The sequence below is a fragment of the Dreissena polymorpha genome, chromosome 8 (assembly GCF_020536995.1).
Source record: "Dreissena polymorpha isolate Duluth1 chromosome 8, UMN_Dpol_1.0, whole genome shotgun sequence".
NCBI lineage: Eukaryota > Metazoa > Mollusca > Bivalvia > Myida > Dreissenidae > Dreissena > Dreissena polymorpha.
Genome location: NC_068362.1, coordinates 8,556,002 through 8,578,769, shown reverse-complemented (window position 1 = coordinate 8,578,769; position 22,768 = coordinate 8,556,002). Strand labels below are relative to the sequence as shown.

General features: G+C 35.6%; 2 protein-coding genes across 2 annotated transcripts in view; both read left to right on the top strand.

Moving 5' to 3' along the window:
• Window positions 1-22,768, top strand: part of LOC127842298 (uncharacterized) — a 139,321-nt gene that overhangs the window by 87,991 nt on the left and 28,562 nt on the right. Inside the window, exons 3-4 of the mRNA XM_052371729.1 lie at window positions 1,216-1,374; window positions 3,112-4,057. Coding sequence (XP_052227689.1) covers window positions 1,216-1,374; window positions 3,112-4,057 — 1,105 coding nt within the window. The remainder of the gene's footprint in view (window positions 1-1,215; window positions 1,375-3,111; window positions 4,058-22,768) is intronic.
• On the top strand, window positions 6,753-13,346 carry LOC127841292 (uncharacterized). The gene is made up of 3 exons (XM_052370014.1): window positions 6,753-8,273; window positions 11,519-11,975; window positions 12,618-13,346. Exons 1-3 carry the CDS (start codon window positions 6,845-6,847, stop codon window positions 13,228-13,230), a joined length of 2,499 nt encoding a protein of 832 aa, XP_052225974.1. The 5' UTR covers window positions 6,753-6,844; the 3' UTR covers window positions 13,231-13,346.

Genomic DNA, 22,768 nt, shown 5'->3' with positions numbered 1-22,768 from the left:
ACTTATTTTAATTATTGTGCTCCTTCAATCTTGACTTTCATAGGATGTTTTCTTATGGTGTAGTCTGCCATCGTTAGGTTAATTCATGTGCCCCTTCCATCTGAGCTTACAGACGAAATATTCTAATTGTAGAGCATGCTTATCACCCAAATGTTCTATATAATTATAACTGTGTTTAATCATGTTTAAATTATGTTTAATAGGTAACACTGAACAATGGCTTGTTTCTATGCCAAAAGTTGACTCTATGAAGACCATTTTGTTGATGTTCAGATTATGGCGAGTTTAGCTGATGTGTTTAAGGAGAAGGAACGGTCGAACTGGCTTAAGGCATGGCTAGCAATAGACATTGCGAAGTCTGGCTTGGAGCACTTAGCTGACAACGAGGCTCAGACTTTTCACCAGCACATTTACAGCCAAGTAACATCTACTCTTAAGTCACAATCAGCTACTTGCACCAGCTGTAACACAACAAATTTACTGCGAAACCAAAAATGTCCAAACCAGATTTGTGATAAAGTTTGCCAGGAAATTATCAAGGAACATCGGTACAAAAAATGTTCTTGGAACAATACATCTGCGCCATTTAGCAAACGCACTATTGGGAAATAGCGAAATGTTACATCCAAACAGATGGATATGCTGACAAGATATCGATTCAAGACACAGACTTCAATGGAGTCGTCAGTTTTATGCTAAACTGCAAACGCTTTGATAGCAAGTTTTCTTTTCCAATAACAAAGGGAAAGCCAACCCACAACAATCCTGCATGCCTCCTGTATAAGGTAAAAACTCCAGTGCCTTCTGTCAAAAGTAGTGTATTTTCTACCAAATAATTTAAATGTAAGTATTTCAGGAGTTATACGTATACATGAATGTTCAATAATGTGAAATTGACATATATAACGTTTAAAGGATCTAACACTTCAAACAAGCATTGCACTGAAATTGTCTACCGTGAACGTTGTACATAACTTATCTATTCTGAGGTTACTACAAAGGTTTTCTTTAAATTAAAAATGCTGACAGTTTTGCGGAGCTATCTTTGACGCGCTATTTAACAGTAGAGGTTTAAACAGGACGTGTTTGTTTTGCATTACACATAATATTGATCTATAAATGCTTACACATTAATTGATGTGCATGTTTCATAATGGGATAGCTGTCACATTTGCAAAATACATACTATCTATAGATACTGTGTTTCCATAATAGGCTCGCAAAGTCCATAAAGCAGTGCGGCACTCTTCAATAATGAAAGTCACTGATGTCGATCTCCAAGACTATTTCACATCATTGAACAACCTGCTGAATGATTCAAGCTATCTCAGTCAAGATAACTTTGCCAAAAATGCTGTGGTGAAATTAGCCCAGGTAGTGTATTAGCGGTATGTCTTGTCATTTAACGCCTTTCCTTGCTTATTGTAAACGAATAATAGCATAACATATTGTGCCATGTCTTTTCACCATTAGATACTCATATGAAACAGATAAAGCACCATCACTATAACGTTTTGAGCTTATAAGGGCACATACCGTTCATGGAGAGCTTTTGTGGTCACTTTTGTCTGGCATTGTTGTGTGTCGTCAGCATTTACATTGTTATCATTAGTCGCCACATTGAGTGACCAAATTTTTGAAAATTTGACTGAATTGTAAGGGCGGGTTTGTAAAGCGAGCTTGTTGGGGGCATTATACAGATTTTATATATCATAAAAAACTTGCTACGATATTTATTCTCTTGATATCTCGGCATTACAAGTAATTATACCCTTCTGGACAACATGGCTGCTAATGGGTGGGACTGTTTTATAACATTCTATTATAAACTATGCTAACTATGACACAGAGTTAACAATCTGGTAGTAACACCATTTACCGAATCTTAAAAAAAATGTTGCAAACATATTTAATCTTGTTATATCCCGGCCAAGTTTGATACATGTTATGGTAGATCAAAGGGTATGATTGTCGATCGGACAATTTGCTATAATAGCACAATAAATATTGCCGTGGTGTAATGAATATGGTGTCCGCTTAGCGACAGGGGGTTCATGAGTTTGATCCCCACTGTGGGCGCGTTCATTAGACAACCTAAGACAACAAGTACTGGTTACAGGCCCAGGAAACGGACTCGAGAGCGTTTCAATAAGCTTGAGGCTTTCGATGAAATCGACCTAAAATAAATAGGATTGAACTAACTAAATCTTGCAAAAAAGTCTTACTTTTTGCTAAATCATCGTGAAACATGAAACCTTCCCTGGAAGGTTGTTCTTATGATATGTCAGCCGAGTTATGGTCTCTAACAGTTGAAGCATATAGCCAACAGTTGATGGACGATTTTCAGTATATCACAAACGTGAAGTCACTTGAAATCTCTGTTACCGATTCCGCTCAATTTAAATTGCAAACATTGTACGTTCTTAAAACAGTGCAATTATATTTTTTAAACAGTGTTCTGATGGATTTGGCGATGTTACGCCTTTTATTATTACCGGTATTTTGGATGAAATAACTCAAGTAGAGATGATATTACATGAACACACCTGGAAGTTGGGAATTTGAAACCCGGTCGAATTCGATCTTCTGCATGGTCAATAATGGTTGACACCTGGCAACCTGCAAGACGATATACGCGTAAAATAGAATCCTTGTTTTATTGATTTTTCTTAAATGAAAGTCCATCTAGAGGTTTCACAAATGTTAACTTTATTGAAACTCAATTCAAGATGAGAATACCACCTTGAAGTATATATACTCAAATAAATTCATGAAAATTAGTATTGTATCATTGGCTTCTATATCAAGTTAAGTTTTTAATTGGGAACTAAACCAAACAATTATTTATGATTGGCTGTCGTAATCAATTAAATAATTTAATATGGAACTAAATCCCACTTTATGAGTTATCATTGCCTTCAATATCAAGTAAAGAACATACCCATTGGCTGTCTGTACCAAGTAAAGTATCTAATGAGAAACTTAAGTGCACTGAAATACACATCCATTTCACTAATTTGTTTTTTCCTTTTACTATCAGGAAAACATGTCATTGATTAGAAATTTAGCTGTTTTTGTGATTGAATATAACTGTTTTATTTGATGCAACAGTTGGAAAAAGACACATTACTATTGACTACAACAGAGATGATGTGTTTCCTGGATGCTGTTGGAACAACTTTGAAACAACACTTGAAAGATATTGCAAAAGACGTTGTTGACGCATCAGTGAATGACCTGAGAGTAAACACAGCATTGTGCATTGATAACATTAGAGATTTTATGAGAAATTGTAAGCAAGAGCTCGCAAAACAGGCAGATATACATAAACAGGATATCGATGAACACGTCGACAGTAAAAAACAAGGCATAGATGATCACACCGGAAGACACAAACAGGGCATGGATGAAAACGCTGATAGACACAAACAGGGCATGGATAAACACGCCGATAGACACAAACAGGGCATGGATGAACACGCTGGTAGACACAAACAGAGCATGGATGAAAACGCTGATAAGCACAAACAGGGCATGGATGAACACGCTGATAGACACAAACAGGGCATGCATGAAAACGCTGATAGACACAAACAGGGCATGGATGAACACGCTGATATACACAAACAGGGCATGGATGAACACGCTGGTAGACACAAACAGGGCATGGATGAACACGCTGGCAGACACAAACAGGGCATGGATGAACACGCTGGTAGACACAAACAGAGCATGGATGAAAACGCTGATAGACACAAACAGGGCATGGATGAACACGCTGTCAGACACAAACAGGGCATGGATGAAAACGCTGATAGACACAAACAAGGCATGGATGAACACGCTGATAGACACAAACAGGGCATGGATGAACACGCTGGTAGACACAAACAGAGCATGGATGAACACGCTGATAGACACAAACAGGGCATAGATGAACACGTCAGTAGACACAAACAGTGCTTAGATGAACAAGCAGAAAAATGCATTAAGGACATCCAAGAACAGTTTGGAAATACTACTTTCACTGAAACAACGTATAAACAGTCCTGTAAAGGTATAACAAACGTTTAATCATTTCATTATACAATTTCGAAACAGCAAGAATTTAACTTTAGTCAACTGTGGGTTTTAAACAAATCGAATTCTCTTGATCAATTAAATATATTCATACACATGTTGATGTTAAAAACTAAAATTATGTTTTGCTAAACATACAAAAACACAAGTATACGCATAGATTTGATAAAAGTAAATATAACCAGGGCTTTTCCCCTTCTTTTGTCTTTAATAGAATATATTTAAAACGATGCAATATTCCCACATATCAAGCTTACTTTTGGAAATGCCTTTCCATATTTCAGTTTTGTATATAATTGTTCCCCCAAAATTGAAGGCCATGCCTTTCCCTAAAATCAAAGAAAAACGCCCTGATAACAGTATAATCATTATTACACTGATGTGAGTCCAATGATCATATGACCCAAAACAACATATAAATCCACTCATGTATTATGGTATAACTTACTGTTGCATTATATGTCAGTGAACGGTAAAAATCGCTTATTCATGAAGACGTGTTCAATTACACGTATCAGTATAAACACTTGGTAATAGTCTGCGATTACGATAATTAGTATTTAGCAACTAATTTAATTGTTAAGTAAATTAATATACATAAGTATAGACCAATTTTTAAACACATTCGACTCAGATTTTAGCATGTATATTCATTGAATATTCCGAGCTGCATCTGGTAAAAATCTGACCTTGTTGTTCTGGTCAACTTTGGATGATTAAGATACAGATAATCAATTGCTTTGCACAGGCTCAGCATGTACTAAAAATATGTAATCAACCCAGATCATGAAAATATTCAAGATAACTTAGTAGTTCTATGTTCGCCTTTATGGTAGAGTATATGAGTTTGGGGCTAAAAAAAATAATTTGACATTAATTTTCAAAATGTATACGGATCACTACGACTTCAATATAAAAAGAGCCGTTTTTAAACTCGGTTATTCACCAAATAGTCAAAAGTAAATGTACACTACTCATCCTAATGTTTGCATCGGCGTCCTCATAATGTTCTGGTAACAGTTAACGTGAAACTTTTCCATAGCATTGTTTCTACTACAGGTATTATATGGAACTTCACACATGTGTTTGCAATCATCGAATTATAAAATTAGGTATATTTGTACGAAAATGATTTAAGTATTGAATTATTCTAAATATAATTAGGAAGAGTCTTTTGTGTTAATGTATGCCAAATATATTATTCAAAATGTTCTAAGGATCACTTTTTATGGTATGTGTAATTTGAAGTTCACCCATAGCTAGATTCAGCCAGATCAATCATCAATGATAAATCAATACATTAAAATAAAATCAAAAACACACATTCTAATATCAACACCTGCAAAATTACAATTTAAAATGAACGTTATATAAAATTGAAGATAATGTGAAAATAAAAAGTGATCCTTAGCCAATATTGAGTATTTTCCATTTCATGATTTCAGAAATGCTTGGAGCTTTGACGAAGTATTACAGAAAACGTTTCTGTCATATTAATATCTTCCCATTGGATGACTGGGCTGAGGAAAAGTTACTTGATATTTATATGCCGCTGAATATACAACTTATGGCTAAGGAAAGAGGGTATTTTAAGAAAACTGGTGAACAAATTTTGAAATACAAAAATATTTTCTTATCGGACACCGAACCGAACCAACAAATATTTATTCGAGGGGAAGCAGGTTATGGGAAATCTACGTTTCTTGCAAAATTAGTAACGGACTGGTGTGCTATAACATTAGACCAAACAGCCGAGACGACGCTGCCAATTGACGACAACACCACTAGATTCAGCTCTTATACACAGATGAGATACTCTAATGTCTTTGACGATTTAACGTCTCTGAAAGACTTTACATATGTCTTCCATGTAACATTAAGGGAATCAGTTGGTCAGTTTGAAATCGAAAAAATGATAAATACACAGATAGTGGACAGTATATACTCATCTGGAGAAGATCGCGGAAAGGCATACAGACTACTAAATGAGATCATGAAACGTGAACGTTGCTTGGTATTACTGGATGGTCTAGATGAATGGACCGGTACAAGAGATCATCACAACCTGCCAACACTGGCAGACGTACATAGTCATTGCGTTTTGTTGATAACTACTCGACCTTGGAAGATGACAGAAGCGAAAATACTTGACTCGCAGATTTGCAAACTGCTGCAACTTGATGGAGTTTACAAAGTGTTTGAGGCGAGCAGAAAAATCCTGGGTTGTAGGAAAGATTTTAAGGGTAGACAAGATTTAGACGAAAAACAATCTGAGTTTGAATCGTATGTACGTAAATTTGGCTTGATAGAGCACTTGTACTCCCCAATGATGTTGTGTTTGATTGTACACGCGTGGACCAAAGGAACTGAACTGAAAGGCTCTCTTTGTGAAAAATACAGCCTCTTGCTGGAATGTCTTTTCAAGAAGGCGAATATTGAAACGAGTGAATTTCAAGAGCCGCCTTATCGATGTTTCACAGAGACCCAATACATACAACCCAATATTGAACACTTGAATAGACTTGCTAAAGCGGCATTTTATTTGTTGTTTTCAGATACACAATCTCTGGTATTCACCATTAATGAACTAAAGAAATTCAATTTAGGTCAACTTGATCAAGAGAACTTTGCACGTAAGTCCGGAATTTTATCAGCGACATGAAGAAAATTGGTAATAGACTGGTGTACTATAACATCAGACCAAACAGCCGAGACGACGCTGCCAATTGACGACAAGACCACTAGATTAAGTTCTAATAAAAAGATGAGATACTCTAATGTCTTTGACGATTTAACGTCTCTGAAAGACTTTAAATATGTCTTCCATGTAACATTAAGGGAATCAGTTGGTCAGTTTGAAATCGAAAAAATGATAAATACACAGATAGTTGACAGTATATTCTCATCTAAAGAAGATCGCGAAAAGGCATACATACTACTAAATGAGATCATGAAACGTGAACGTTGCTTGGTATTACTTGATGGTCTAGATGAATGGACCGGTACTGGAGATCATCACAACCTGCCAACACTGGCCGACGTACACAGTCTTTGCGTTTTGTTGATAACTACTCGACCTTGGAAGATGACACAAGCGAAAATACTTGACTCGCAGATTTTCAAACTGCTGCAACTTGATGGAGTCAACAAAAAGTTTGAGGTGAGCAGAAAAATCCTGGGTTGTATGAAAGATTTTATGGGTAGACAAGATTTAGACGAAAAACAATCTGAGTTTGAATCGTATGTACGTAAATTTGGCTTGATAGAGCATTTGTACTCCCCAATGATGTTGTGTTTGATTGTACACTCGTGGACCAAAGGAACTGAACTAAAAGGCTCTCTTTGTGAAAAATACAGCCTCTTGCTGGAATGTCTTTTCAAGAAGGCGAATATTGAAACGAGCGAATTTCAAGAGCCGCCTTATCGATGTTTCACAGAGACCCAAAACATACAACCCAATATTGAACACTTGAATAGACTTGCTGAAGCGGCATTTTATTTGTTGTTTTCAGATACACAGGAAAAAGCTCTGGTATTTACCATTACGGAACTGAAGAAATTCAATTTAGGTCAACTTGATCAAGAGAACTTTGCACTGAAGTCCGGTATTTTATCAGTGACGCGCAAGGCATTTGCATTAAGATCTTCTTCATCATTTTCATTTATTTATAAGAGCATTCAGGAATTCCTTGCTGCTTATCATATTGCATGCAATACCAATGTGATTGATGACGTCATTTCCGGATACCTCAACCGTCACAAAGATGCATATCTTGACATATCACAGGTGTTCATCTTCCTCTGCGGACTGAACATGTCGGCTGCAAATAAGCTTTCTGGCATGATATATGAACTCGATGATGGTTGTTTCCGCTTTATGCTACCAATATTTGGCTTTGGGCTTCAAGAGCAGGACACCATACTAGCAGGATACAGAGAAGCTGTTGCCAATCAGCAAAAGGATATTGTACTCAAACTCAGTAGGTTCTATTTTGACTTTGATAACGACATACGAGACCTGCACAGCATATGGACAAATAACAAGTCCGATGTCCTGTACACGGACATACATGTTCCTGACAGACAAATTTCACAAACAGAAGGCGAGTCTGCGTCTCATATTGAGTTTGACCTGTCATCGTGCAACAAGTTGAAATCATTGGAACTAAATGGAAAAGGCATTTTGCTTAGTGGTAATTATAAATATAATATTGTTTTTATCAAATCGTTTCTTAGTTGTGGCGCTGTGTTTGAGTTTACTCGCATGTTTATATTAATCATATTCTGATAAACATTTGAAGGATTTAACATTAACAAAAGAACTTTAATAGGCAGTTCACATGATAGTAAGAAAAGTAAAAAAGTTAACAACGTATATCCATTATTTCAAACAAATCAGAATACCATATTCCTGTGACGTTGATGATATTAATCAGTTTGGTGCTATCACAGCAGCAACACACTTACTGTTAAAATCTTGAATGGCTACGGTTCGTTGAAAAACATTGCCGCCAATTGGCAAGGCAATGTCCTTATAGTAAAACTCTATTACCTCTTTAAATGTTATATTTGAAGTCCAATCCTCATGAAACTTGGTCATGACATTTGTTATTATGATATCCGGCCCGAGCCCGTAAATGGTTCCTGTCTGTTGGGGCCGCCCGGGGGGGAATGGTTTTCTTTTTTGCTATAGGCAAACAACACTCTAGAAGACACATGTAAGGTCCAATCATGGGTGTTCGAAAATAATTCTAGTCTGTTTAAAAACAAAGCCGACAGCGGTCGGGGCAGTTTTACTTGTATAGCTATATGGAAACCTAGTTAACTCTCTTCAAGTCACATTTTATGACTGTCACGAGATGTATTAGTGCAGCTTTAAATTTTTCTACCTGCAGTCTTGTAACACCGATTGATGTTTCTTCTTTCTGAGGATGATTACTACCATTACAGAAGTACTGAATCAGATAGTTATATAATATGTATTGATGTAGTTTTATGAGATGATAATGATTCACAATGATGATGATGATGATGATGATGATGATGATTATGATGATGATTATGATGATGATGATGATGATGATGGTGGTGGTGGTGGTGGTGATGATGATTCTGATGATGATGATGATGATGATGATGATGATGATGATGATGATGATGATGATGATGATAACGATGATGATGATCATGATGATGATGCTGCTGATGCTGCTGCTGATGATGCTGGTTGCGAACATTTGTTGTTTATCTCGATAAGCTGTTTGTAAACCAAAGCGAAATCGAAAGTATGGTGCCCTAGATTGAACGATGATTTACGGTCGCCCATTAAAGTATCTATATTTTTAACGAGAATGTATTTCTCATTAGTATTTAAAATGCCCTTGATAAATTCAATATTCGCATTTAAATTTGTATAACGATGAATTATGAGTACATTCCCGAATCTTAATAAAGTATCAAATCGCAACCCGAAAATCCGAAATAAACATTTGTTAAAGCAACAAACATATACATTATTAATTATTAATGCCTGCAAGTATTGCTGCTTCCGTATTCATTAGAAAAAATATTAATATTAAACTTTAAATAATACAATATAAACTGTATATAGAATAAATACCTCTTTTTAAGTCTGTGTTCTCAATCTGTGCCTGCACACGTGAAATGGAAAGTATGGTTATAAAGGGTTTACTAGGGTATTTCCATAAGCGTATTCGGTAGTCATTACTTGTAAAAAAAGTATTGAATTGGTTTGTGTTATTTATACCAAGCAATTTAAGACCAAAAATTCCATATCTTAAGATTTCAAAACAGGATATTTCCCATTTTATGGAGTTTTCGCGCTAATTTTTGCGAATAGTATGGTACTGGTACTTTTCAAAATTGGGACAAAAAATCGCTGTGATTTTGTGTTGTATTATGATGATAGCTTGAGAAACATGGCTTACAACCCAGCTGTTTAATGATATTGAATAAATCTTTTTAAATATTGCAAATACTTCAGATAAGTATCTGTATTTTAAAAATTAACATTGTTTTAAACCAAGTAAAACATGAAGAACTGTTTAAGATTAATATTATTTGAACTTTCATCCAATATACATTTTGTATATTATTAACTCTAATTTGAATTTCTCAATTTTATCAATAATTAATTCACGTGTGGCTCACTGACCATTGTTTAAACAATCTTTTTATTTGCAGGATATGTAACCAGCTACCAGCTAACTAATTTATCCTCCATAAATTAATCTTAGGTTATTATATATACATATGTAATTTGTGTCGAGAATTAATTTCAATTATCAAAAGTTTGACATAATAATGCGCATAGGAATGAACTGTTTATGTTATATACTATTCTAGTAGTCATACATGTAGTGTGAGTTCAATCGTCATGAAATCTGGTCAGAACATATTTCCTAATTAGTTCTTTACTTAGTTGCCAACTGGGTTATTTTAGGTGAAAAACTAGTTCACCAGGTTAAATTTAAGAAAACTATTGTAAACACTCAAGAAGTCCACATTTTAAGATCATATCTGCATGAAGCTTTGTAAGAATATTTGATCGAATGATAGCTTGCCTTCGAAAAATACTGTCCTAGAGGGCAGGGCGGTCGTTATTATACATCAACTGTCTATTAGTCATTTTTAGTGGTTTCGCCCCCGCGTCCCAGGTGAGCACCTCAAGGCCCATGGCATTCTTATATTTTGTTTAAATACCGTACATATACAGTCTGATTCTATGATTAGAATACGGGAATAATATAATAATACCTTTTTTGCAGGGAAATGGTTCGAAATCCGGACCCTGACAAGGTCAAAGTATTAATACCATGAATACTTATCAACACTAGCAGCGATTTACAATAACTTAAACATAATCTGCATGAGCAAACAATGTCCCTATCATCACGTTTGACCTTACATCAGAAAACGATTCTATTTTTTTTACCAAACACTGGTAAATAAAATAATGTGCTAATGTGTGTTGTTCATTTTCGGAATCGGTGTTGCTTGACAATTATGAAATACGTGAAATAACTGATAAAATCTTTAAAGTACTTTAGTTTTTATCCGATGATACATATGCATTACGTGTATAGGATAACTTGATTATACACTTATAATTGAAAGCATATCATGACAAGTAGGTTATGCACAATAAATATATATCTTACTAAAGTGTTAATATAAATTACAATAATATTTAAAACATTCGAATATAACATTGATATTTGTATTAAATATATGAAACCAAACTATACAAAGTTAATACGATATTGAAATATATTGGGTTTTGTTCTGAACATTCATTAATTTAAATGTATTAATTCTTATCAAATTAAACAAATGTCATCAAATGTAACCACATTACATTTTTTAGTGTGTAAGTATTTTAAGTACCTTGTTCTGTGAATTAAGTTATTTTTTTCAGAATTTGCAAGTACGTCAACGGCAGAATATCTGGTCGGGATTGTTCTAAAAAGTGCAGATCAATTTCAGTGTGCAGATCCTCCTCCATTACTGCCCTCTATAGAATACATTAGATTGTGCAATGTCACATGTTCCTATACCTGTCTACGCTGTCTATTCTGCACGCTGCTGACTCTCGATCACGCGTTGACGTTTTACCTGCAATCGATCTATATTAAATGTGCTGAGGCAGCAAAAAGAGAAATAAGGGCAATTTTACATAAAAATGTAAACAATTCCTCCATCGTAAAAACCGAAAATGCCAATCCCTATCTGTTAAAGGCTCTGCATGGTCTGAATGTAAAAAAAAGTCTGAGTCTGAGTATTATGCAGGGAGGTTGGAACGTGGATCATGAAGAATCGCTGTCGCAGTCACTGTCATCGCTCACACAGCTGGAAACGCTCAGTATAGAAGTGAAGTATGACAGTCCCGTACTATGGAAGGCTCTGCATGGTCTGAATATCAGGAGTCTCAGTCTGAGTGCTGCGTGGGGAGGTTTGAACGTGGATCATGAAGAATCGCTGTCGCAGTTACTATCATCGCTCACACAGCTTGAAACGCTTAGTATTGTAGTGTTGTGTGACAGTCCCGGACTGTCTAAGGCTCTGTATGGTCTGAATATCAAGAGTCTGAGTCTGAGTATTATACTGGGAAGTTTGAACGTGGATCATGAAGAATCGCTGTCGCAGTCACTATCATCGCTCACACAGCTGGAAACGCTCAGTATAGAAGTGGGGTATGACAGTCCCGTACTATGGAAGGCTCTGCATGGTCTGAATATCAAGAGTCTGAGTCTGAGGCTGAGTATTATGCAGGGAAGTTTGAACGTGTATCATGAAGAATCGCTGTCGCAGGCACTATCATCGCTCACAAAGCTTGAAACGCTTAGTATTGAAGTGTGGTATGACAGTCCCGGATTGTGGAAGGCTCTGCATGGTCTGAATATCAAGAGACTCAGTCTGAGTATTATGCATGGAGGTTTGAACGTGGCTCGTGAAGAATCGCTGTCGCAGTCACTATCATCGCTCACACAGCTGGAAACGCTTAGTATTGAAGTGAGGTATGACAGTCCCTCTTTGTGGAAGGCTCTGCATGGTCTGAATATCAAGAGTCTGAGTCTGAGTGGTATGCTGGGAGGTTTTAACGTGGAAAATGTAGAATTGCAATCGCAGGCACTATCATCGCTCACAAAGCTTGAAACGCTTAGTATTCGAGTGAGGTATGACAGTCCCTCTTTGTGGAAGGCTCTGCATGGTCTCAATATCAAGAGTCTGAGTCTGAGAGGTTACTGGGGAGGTTTGAACGTGTATCATGACGAGTCGCTGTCGAAGTCACTAACATCACTCACACAACTGGAAACAGTTACACTGTATGTGAAGACATATCACCAGATAGAGCTACCTCAACCATTGAAGTATTTAAATATATATTGTGATGGTTTTCTTCCATCCAAAGTTCTTGAACTGGTGGACACACTGCCTACATGTACTCAGAAAGTTGGAAGTAATCTGAAATTGTGTTGTTTTTTAGAGATCTTACTTGTCGAAAACATCCCACTTGAGAAATACACTGTAATCCAACAGGAACTACAGACGCGGAAGAATTTTACCGTAGAGCGATTCCAAATATCAGACAGGAAACTTGAAACCAATTTTGTTATACAATGCGAATAATTCAACGTTTTGTCTTAATTAACAATGACTAGAATCGTGCCTAGCCGTTTTAAATATCACTCATGTTTATCAACTATGTATTTATGAATTGTTTATAGTGTATATTTGAATCTTCATTAGGTTAGTTTGTTGTCGTTTTTTACCAAAATAAGGCGTGATATTGATAACCCTGTTTCACTGCAACACAGCTTCACTATTGAAGCAAATCCCTTTTTATTTTCGATTTTGCCTCTATATTGAATAAATATTACGAGAGTATTGAGCGTATTGACAAGGTTTTGGGCACTAAGCAGCACAGATCTGAAATCATAGAAATTATTTTTAAGAATTGGTATTGTTTAATAAAACATTTTATCTTTTGACGGGTGTATTTGCTAAATGTGGCAAATTAAAATTTGAGAAAAAAACAACACAACAACACGAGAGTTCTGGTTTTGGAAACGTTAATTGTAAATTGAAGCAGGTTTTCGCATTGTGAGATAATACAAAATAAAAATTTAATGTGTGTGCCCTCGCAGAATCAAAACAGATGCCCGAACACGATTGTAATGTTTTGACAGACAAAATGCACTCAACTTAAACATACTGTAAAACTACAGTAGTGAAAACATGCACGGTGTATTTTATTTAATTAGTAAAAATTGCATGATATACCTTTACCGTATATATATCTTAGCTCTTGCAATGTTCACGCCCTTATCGCAGGGCATACTTGTTCTATATTTTTCATTTCAATATTTTCTACCTAATGAACAAAAGTATAAACAATAAGTTATATGCACAAATAACTCCAGAAACATTATCATGAGAGCAAATCGTGTAACCATCCTCAGTCAGTAAATCAACAACCTCAACAATACACGACAATACACAGCACATATTAATTTCGCTTAAAAAAACGGGGTTTAAAGCACGTGCGTAAAGTGTCGTCTCAGTGTAGCCTGTGCAGGCTTATCAAGGATGACACTTTCCCTTTTGACAGGATTTTCTTTTGGAAGAAACTTCATTATTTTTTTATAAAAGTACATAGTGTCGTACCTGATAAGCCTGTGTCGACTTTACTCTACAATACTAAAGGTACATTCATTCAGCCCCGTTTTCCAAGAACGAGGCTTACATATGTATATACACATCACGAAATATAACACTGTTTTAACACTCAAAAGAAGCAGGTTATCGAACTGTGAGAGAATAAAAAATAAAAAATGCATATGTGTGCCCTAACAGAATGAAAACAGATGCCCGAAATCGATTGTATTGTTTTGACCGACAAAATAAACTCCACCTGAACATAATGTAAAACTACAATATTGACAAAGTGCATAGTGTAGTTTATTTAAGTACAAAGCACATGCTATAATTACGTATACCTTTACCGTATTCATATATTAACTCTAACAAAATTCACGCCACTAATCAGTACATGTAATATATCATTCATAAGTCAATTAATCCACCGCCTGAACAATACAAGACAGTACCCAGCACATAAGAGTCGCGCTCTAGGAAACCGGGGCTTTTATTTATATAATTATATATAAAGTATAATATAGTACAAATTATTGCAATAATTCCCAATTCTTCGTTTCCGTGAGATATTTATCTAATAATAATCTGGTATTTTATATAAATTGATATTTTGTTATAATTCATACCAATACAAAATTAATTGTGAGTTTTGTATCGTGCCTCTTGTGAGATTAGAACTCGCGCCTACAAAAATTGCCTACTTCAATAAGCAGATAATGGCACTACGATGCGCATGCGTACTGAGGTCCTTCTAGTACATTTCAATCATAATGAATTTGCTACAGCTGCTAATTTTACCAGGCCTACGAAACGAATTCTCAATTATAACTTTTCTTTTGTAATTATAACCATAAATATTAATTTGTGTCCTTACAAACACGATTCATAATTCTTACTTATCAGTTTAACAATTCATATTAAAGAATATATTTTACCGTCTTTATCGTCGTAATGCGCATTTAATTTTTAGCGAGGCTGTTGTCGGAGAAAATCCGAGCTATTGTCCTAGCCAGCTCGTTTCCGCCGTCCGCCGTCTGCCGTCCGCCGTCCGAGGTAGGCGTTGTGTTAAAACCTTAACATTGGCCATAAGTTTTAAAATAGCAACTTGATATTTGGCATTCATGTGTATCTCATGGAGCTGCACATTTTTAGTGGTAAAATTTCAAGGTTTACAACATCCTTCAAGGTCTAGGATCGAAAAAACAAAATCAAGGGAAGTAATAAGCTTTAAATGGACATTGTTATCTGACCTGCCCACGAATATATTTTTGTTAAATAAATCAAAGCGGTGCAGTATGCTGCATGGTGTTTCTGACAAACACCTTGTGGTAAAAGGTCAAGGTCAAGGTCATCCTTTACGGTGTACGGTACAAAATACAAATTTATGGGAAGTAATAAGCTTTAAAGGGATATAATTAATCAATATTTAACAATGTCACTTTTATATATTTGGCATGCATGTGTATTTCATGGAGCTGCACATTTTGAGTGGTGAATCTATAGTCACGGTAGTGGCTTTTAATTATTTGCTACTAAAATAGACATTTGTTAGAGACAATTATTTTCAAGGGAAGTAATTTATATAATTATAAATCCCATATTATATTTTTCCTTACCAAAATTGAAGTTCTTTTCACAGTTACTGTACATAATTATTATGGTGATTATTTATAAATCAAATGATTGATTTGTCAAAGATTTTTTTAAATGATATAGTTATATTTTCTAGGATGTTTATTACATACCTGTGGACTTATGTCCATAGATACATGATCAACTCTGGCGTTGTACTTTTTGTAATTGTGACGAAACTGTCCAACATTTATTTATAGATTGTTTGTTTACCTCCCCTTTAAATAAAACTGTTTTATATTTAATTGATATACTTACGATTGAAACATTAAATATTAATCCTAAATGGTTCCAGTTTTTTTATGTAAAAAATGTTGGAAGTACTGAATTAAAATATGTATATTTAATATTTTTGTCAGAATCAAGACATATTATTTGGACATGTAGGAATTCCGTCAAACATGAAAAAATATTATCTCCCTTAGAATTAATTATTAAATTTATGAATAGAATACAATTTAGAATTACATTAGATTTTCATCGCTTAACACATGATTTCTTTTATTTATATTGAGGTGGATTATATCAAACAACCAATGAAAATATTATTTTTCATAGAGAACTTGATTACCAAAATTACTTAACATTTTTATAACATTTTACTTGTTTTCTGCTGTTGTGTTTTCTCTCTGATTTCAGGATGACAGCAGCGAGGATGTGGGGAGCCGGGGCTCGGGTTCTCATCCTGGGTCAGAGAGAGAGAACAACAAAGTGATACAGTGTTTTGTGTCATTTGTGTGATGAGTTTTTGTATTGATGTATTTATATATGTATTATCACTGTTATCATCAATGTTCCTATGAATCATTTCAATCATAATTTCATATACTGTGTAACCCGGTCTTGGGCTCATCTCATTTCATTCATTGAATTTCATTATCACTCATGTTTCATCACTATGTATATACGCTATACCATTGCCTCATTTTCACTCATGTAGGCCATAGGAACATTGTACTAACCTTTCTTGCGTATTTAGTTTCATTTCAAAAATAGATTTCATATTATACATGATTTTTCACACTTGTTCAGGCTTAACTGGATGGTGGGGTTGATGCGGGTGAGTAGCTGTACCGAAGGTTGTCACGTGCCTCAACTCCATCATCCAGGGCAGCTGTAGACTATATATCATATATATATATCCTGGCGGACCATCGCGGGAAGTGCCCGTGCATGACCTGAGGTGGTTCGCTTGGAACCACATTTTATTTTATTATAGATTTTTCATTTAAATTTACAACCTTATGTTGTTTTTTTTCGTTATTCTTTAAAATTATTAAGGAAGTGTGGATACATTACTCGTTTTATAATCAAGGATATAAACTCAATTCATAATACTAATTAAGACCCGCTTAAAATTAAGATAGTGACTTTTATTTGTTAAAAGATATCATTGTGTTCTGTTTTACACTAACATCATATAAACGTGCAGACGTGAACAAAGACTGGAATATTAATTAAACGTGCAGACGTGCAAAAGACTGTTTGTAAATTGTGAAAAATATAATTTTGTTTCTTATATCTTTGTTAATCTTGTTAAATATTATAATAAGTCACAATACAATTGTTATTTCACATTTAGTTCTTTTAGCGGGTATCTGGGGCAATCTACACGCAGGGTACATCATGAACAAAGTTTTATGAAAAAAAAAAATCAACTCTGGCTTTGATCTTTATTAAACCACAGGCTTTGATTGTCAGTGATATCTGACATGGTCATAATAGACTGTGAGACCCTCCCCCCCTCCTGGTTGAATTGGACAAAATTCAAGGGAAGTTATAAGCTTTTAAGGGAGAAATATCTTTACCTGTCAAATGATACATATAAATTTTATTTCAAAGCGGCGCAGTAGGGGGCATTGTGTTTTTGACAAACACATCTCTTGTTGGGTCTTTAGGTCAAAGGTCAAGGTCACTGTGACTTCTAAAAAAAATAAAAATAAAAATTCTTGTCCTGACAAGCTTTCGCAGCCGAGCGTGGCACCCGTTATGCGGTGCTCTTGTTTTTAAAGGCTACCAATGCAATGTTCGGCTGAATCTATGTTGTAATAAACACAGTCTTCGTAAGCTTTGATGTCAAGTAAGCTAGAAATAAGAACATATTCGAGGGCTGACGAGGGGCATGAAAGGCAATCAATATTAGCAAAAAGGCAAGTACTAGATAAAGATCAATCTCCGCGCAGAGTTGACGTTCCTTGCTCTCACAGAAAATCTCTTCCTATACAAGAAAAACCTTACCAGATTTGGTAGTATTTTATTTTATTGTTTTAAATATTATAATATGAAAAATAGTATCATTTTTTTACTTTTTGAAAATAGTGTATAAGTTAAGGTTCTTAACGAAAAAAAGAACTAACGTAAAACAGCAAAAATAACAACAATACAATTATAGTACCACGTGGCAAGGCTATCATCACGTGGTGAGTTATGAAGGTAGGAATTTGAACAAGCTAAGCTGGTTACCGTCAAGTCTCTGCGCGGACGTTGGATAAATATATATTGTAAAATCATTTTTATTCGTCGGCATGACATTTTTGTGAGACTTTTTTACTTACTTTTTTGTGGATTTTTAATTCGTGGATTTCTTATTTTTCAAAAATAGTTGTCTATTTGAGTTGTTCGATGTGTTTATGTTAAATTATTAGATCGCCTAACCCAAAAATCCTCGAACATGAGTAATACCACACACATACTTATGACTAAACCGTAATGCAATACTGGATCCGTTTTTATAGATTTTTCTATACATTCTCTTCATCATTAAATCCGATAACTTTCGAAATTGAATTGCATTGCAACCAGTCCAAGATTACCCATACGGAAGAGTAGGGAATTGCCCAAGAGACCCGCAACTTTTACGTGACCCATGAGACCGTTACGAAAGCTTTTATCCTTACTAACTAAGCCCTATCTAATGACTTGACAAAGCAAATTAATTTATATCAATGATATGTTCAGATTTAAGGCTTAACGCTGTTAAACCGAGTGACAATAATTTAATTTTTTTTAAACCCGTATTGTTTTACTTGAGTTTTCGTTTCCAAAATGTTCATTAGGTTGCTCAAACTGGAGCAGAATGTTGGATATATGTTTTATAATAACAGTTTATATTAATAAAAGAACACTGTCACATGTTATGTTTTGCCAGCCTTGGTATTGTGTCGATAATTTAAAATGTTCAAATCGACCGGGTACTGGTGTTCAGACAGACACTTTGTCGACAGTTTTATTGCCTATAGGCTTTCACAAAGCTAGTCCGGCACTGATCTAACTGTATCAGTGTGTTAAATAGTTAAGCACTTTCTTACGGAATACCGTTAGTGCCATCGTTGTTACTCATTACAATCAGGAGAGCGACAATGCGACAGTGCAATAGTACGATGGCGACAATGCGATAGTACGATGGCGACAGTGCGATAGTGTGATGGCGACAATGCGATAGCACGATGGCGATAACGCGACAATACGATGACGACAATGCGACAGTGCGACAATGCGATTGCAACAGTGCGATAGTTAGATTGCGACAATGCGAAAATACTATGCCGACAGTACGACAACGCGATAGTACGATGGCGACAATTCGAGAGTCATATCATACTGTCGTCATCGTATCATCGCATTGTCGCCATCGTACTATCGCGTTATCGTACTGTCGGCATCGTATTAGCTTATATCGCCATCTTTCTATTGCACTGTCGTCAATGTATTGTCGCACTGTCGCATTGTCGTCTATCGCCTTTCTGTACACATGCACATATCTTATTTTTTCCTAGATGGAGCCACTTTTAAAAATACTTTACATTGCATCAATTCCCAATCTACAACGTAATAAGAATTTTATTTCATTATAACTGTAACCTCTTTCAAAGTACATGTTAATAAAGTCATCTATTTTTGTTTCTGCAATGAAAATATGTAGTGTACCGCAAGGCGATAGTCGTCAGTGCGATAGTACGATGGCGACAATGCGATAATACGATGACGACAATGCGACAATCGATGGCGACAGTGCCAAAGTAAGATGGCGACGATGGGACAGCATGATGTTGACAATGCGACAATACGACAATACGATCGCGACTGTGCGGTAGTACGATGGCGACAATGCGCTAATACGATGACGACAGTACGATGTTTATCGAATTGTCGCCATCGTACTATCGCGTTGTCGCATTGTCACCGTCGCACAGTCGCAGTGTCGCCTTCGTACTATTGCATGTTCGCCATCATACTATCGCACTATCGCATTGTCGCCCTCTAGATTTGAATTTGTAACCACACTGGCATAAACCGTATTGCGTACTTTTTTATTAAGATACGATTGTTAAAACTCATGTGAGCAGCGCTCTGTAAACGGGGCTTAATGCATGTCGGTAAAGTGTCCTCCCAGATTAGCCTCTACAGTTTTCACAGTCTAATCAGGGACCAAACTTTTCGCTGGTATTTTTCGCATTAAGTCCCTACTTGGCGGATTTTTTTTTTGTCGAACGTATTCGCACATGCGTTTAGACCGTTTTATATTACACCATATTTATCTTCACTTTGATATCACATGACGCGAATTTTTTTATATAAACTAACCCGAACCGTAAACCTTTCTTTTTTCCGACTTTTAACCTCTTTTGTCTTTTAGGTGAAGTTTACTTATTGTTTGCTGATAAATTATGTTTAGGTTTCAATCATGTTTGCGACATTACATTAAATTCATTGCATTTACCGATGAACAAATGTTCAATGGAGATTTTGCAGATTTCTGCATGTCATTCAATATGTTTTATAAATGTTAATAGGGAATTATTTAGAAAGCAGTTGACAACAAAAACGTTTGGCAATGTAAGTACAAAACAAATGAAGTTGTTTGGCTGACAACTAAATTAATAACTTTTCACCCTTTACACATTGCTCCATATAGAACACTTGAACGTATCGGTCTCGGCATCAATAACCGGCTTAGCTTAAAACAAAAGTTTTGCATTTTGTTTCGCTCTCGGAAAGCTGGGATTAATGCATGTGCTTAAAGTGTCGTCCCAGATTAGCCTTTGCAATCCGTACACGGATAACCAGGACGACACTTTCAGCCCAAAATGGATTTTTGTTTAGACGAGCCTTTCTTTAGAAGAAAAAAATCCAAAAGCGGAAAGTGTCGTTCTTGATTAGCTTATACGGACTGTACATCTAGCCTGGACTGACTGTTAACGGACATGCACTAAGCCAAGTTTTTGCATAACGACGCTCCTTTTACAATGAAGCCAGCAAGTGGCACCAACATGGCGGAAGTTTGCCGTGCTGGTGTCCGGTCTTGTCCTGCAGTTCGTGAGCGTGGGACTGGGGTTTGGTTTCACTGTGATGTATCCGGAACTGATAAGCGTGTTCGACGCCAAGAGGTCCGAGGTCGCACTAATTCAGGGCTTGTATCTGTTACATGAGGAAGTGAGTGACCATCTATTTTAGCCGCGATCTGGGAAAACGTGGTTTAATACATGTGCGTAAAGAGTCCTCCGAGATAAACAAGTGCAGTCCGCATACGTAATCATTGACGACACCTTCCGCTTTTACGATACTTTTCGTTTTAACGGTGAAAATCCATTAAGGCGTAACTTGTCATCCCAGATTAGCGTGTGCAGATTGTAAAGGCTTGTCTGGGACGACGCTTTACACAGCCACATTTTCTCAGAACTTGGCTCATTTACAAAACATTTCTCTTTATCTACAAACATGTATGTATTTCATATGCCCTAAGGGGCTTTTCGTAGCAGAACGGTAAATAAACAAAAATATACCCGTTCCATGTTGATTTTTCGGGTCCATATATACACGCTAATGTATGTTTGAACATGTATGTTGATAATTATAGGGAAAAGTGAAGTTAAGTTTTTTTAATCTGGTAAGAAATAAACAGTATAATAGCTTTTGTCTGAATTTTGGGAAAGAGCAAAAACTGAGAAAACAATGAGAAATTGCTAATGGCTTCACGTTAACGAAATTCTTTTGTGGGAAAAGGTATTTAAAATACTCCTGCTTAAGAAAGATAAAAAAGTCCTGATAATGTGTCAATTATTTTACTTTTACATCAGGATTTATCTTGCCTCACTTATACTTGTGTTTTAATTGTGTAATTATATATGTTGAATATAGGTAATATATATATTTTAGCCGTTAATTAAAAGACTAGCGGATTGTATATAGGCAATTGGTCACTTGCCGTTAATTAAAGACTAGCGAAATTTATATTGGCGATTGTTCAATTGCTGTAAATTAAAGAAAACTTGTTTCTATCCTGATCATGTGTTTTGGTTTTAGTTTTACACATATGTTGTAGTAATCAAACAATTTGACCAACACATTTTATTCTGGATATCAAAATTAATTGATCAAGTTGTTGAAAGTTTTTTTCAGAACATAAATATCCGACTGACTCTGCCGTGTATGCCGTGATAATAAGAATAAAGCATTCGCAAAAACATTTTGGTAATTAGAAAAGAGCAATACCATATTACGGTCAGGTATGCATAAATACAACCAGGGAGATATACTAATACTTACAACAATGTGATAAAATAGTATTTAACAAATTGGCTTAAAACGAATGAGCCGAAAAACAATTCTAACACAATCCCCTAAAACGAATAATCCGACAAACAATTATTACAAAAATGATTTAAAACAAATGATCCGACAAACGATTATAACGAAAATTAGCCGACAACGTATATTCCGACAACTCTTCCGTCTGTATGTTTTCTATCGACATTTGTGAATGTCTCTGATACAAAGGTACGGTCCCGGCCCGCTATTAATGTGTTATATCGTATTTTCGTATTGAAGAAATATTCGTATTTTATTCGTATTGGATTGTGTTTTCAAGTCATTCTGT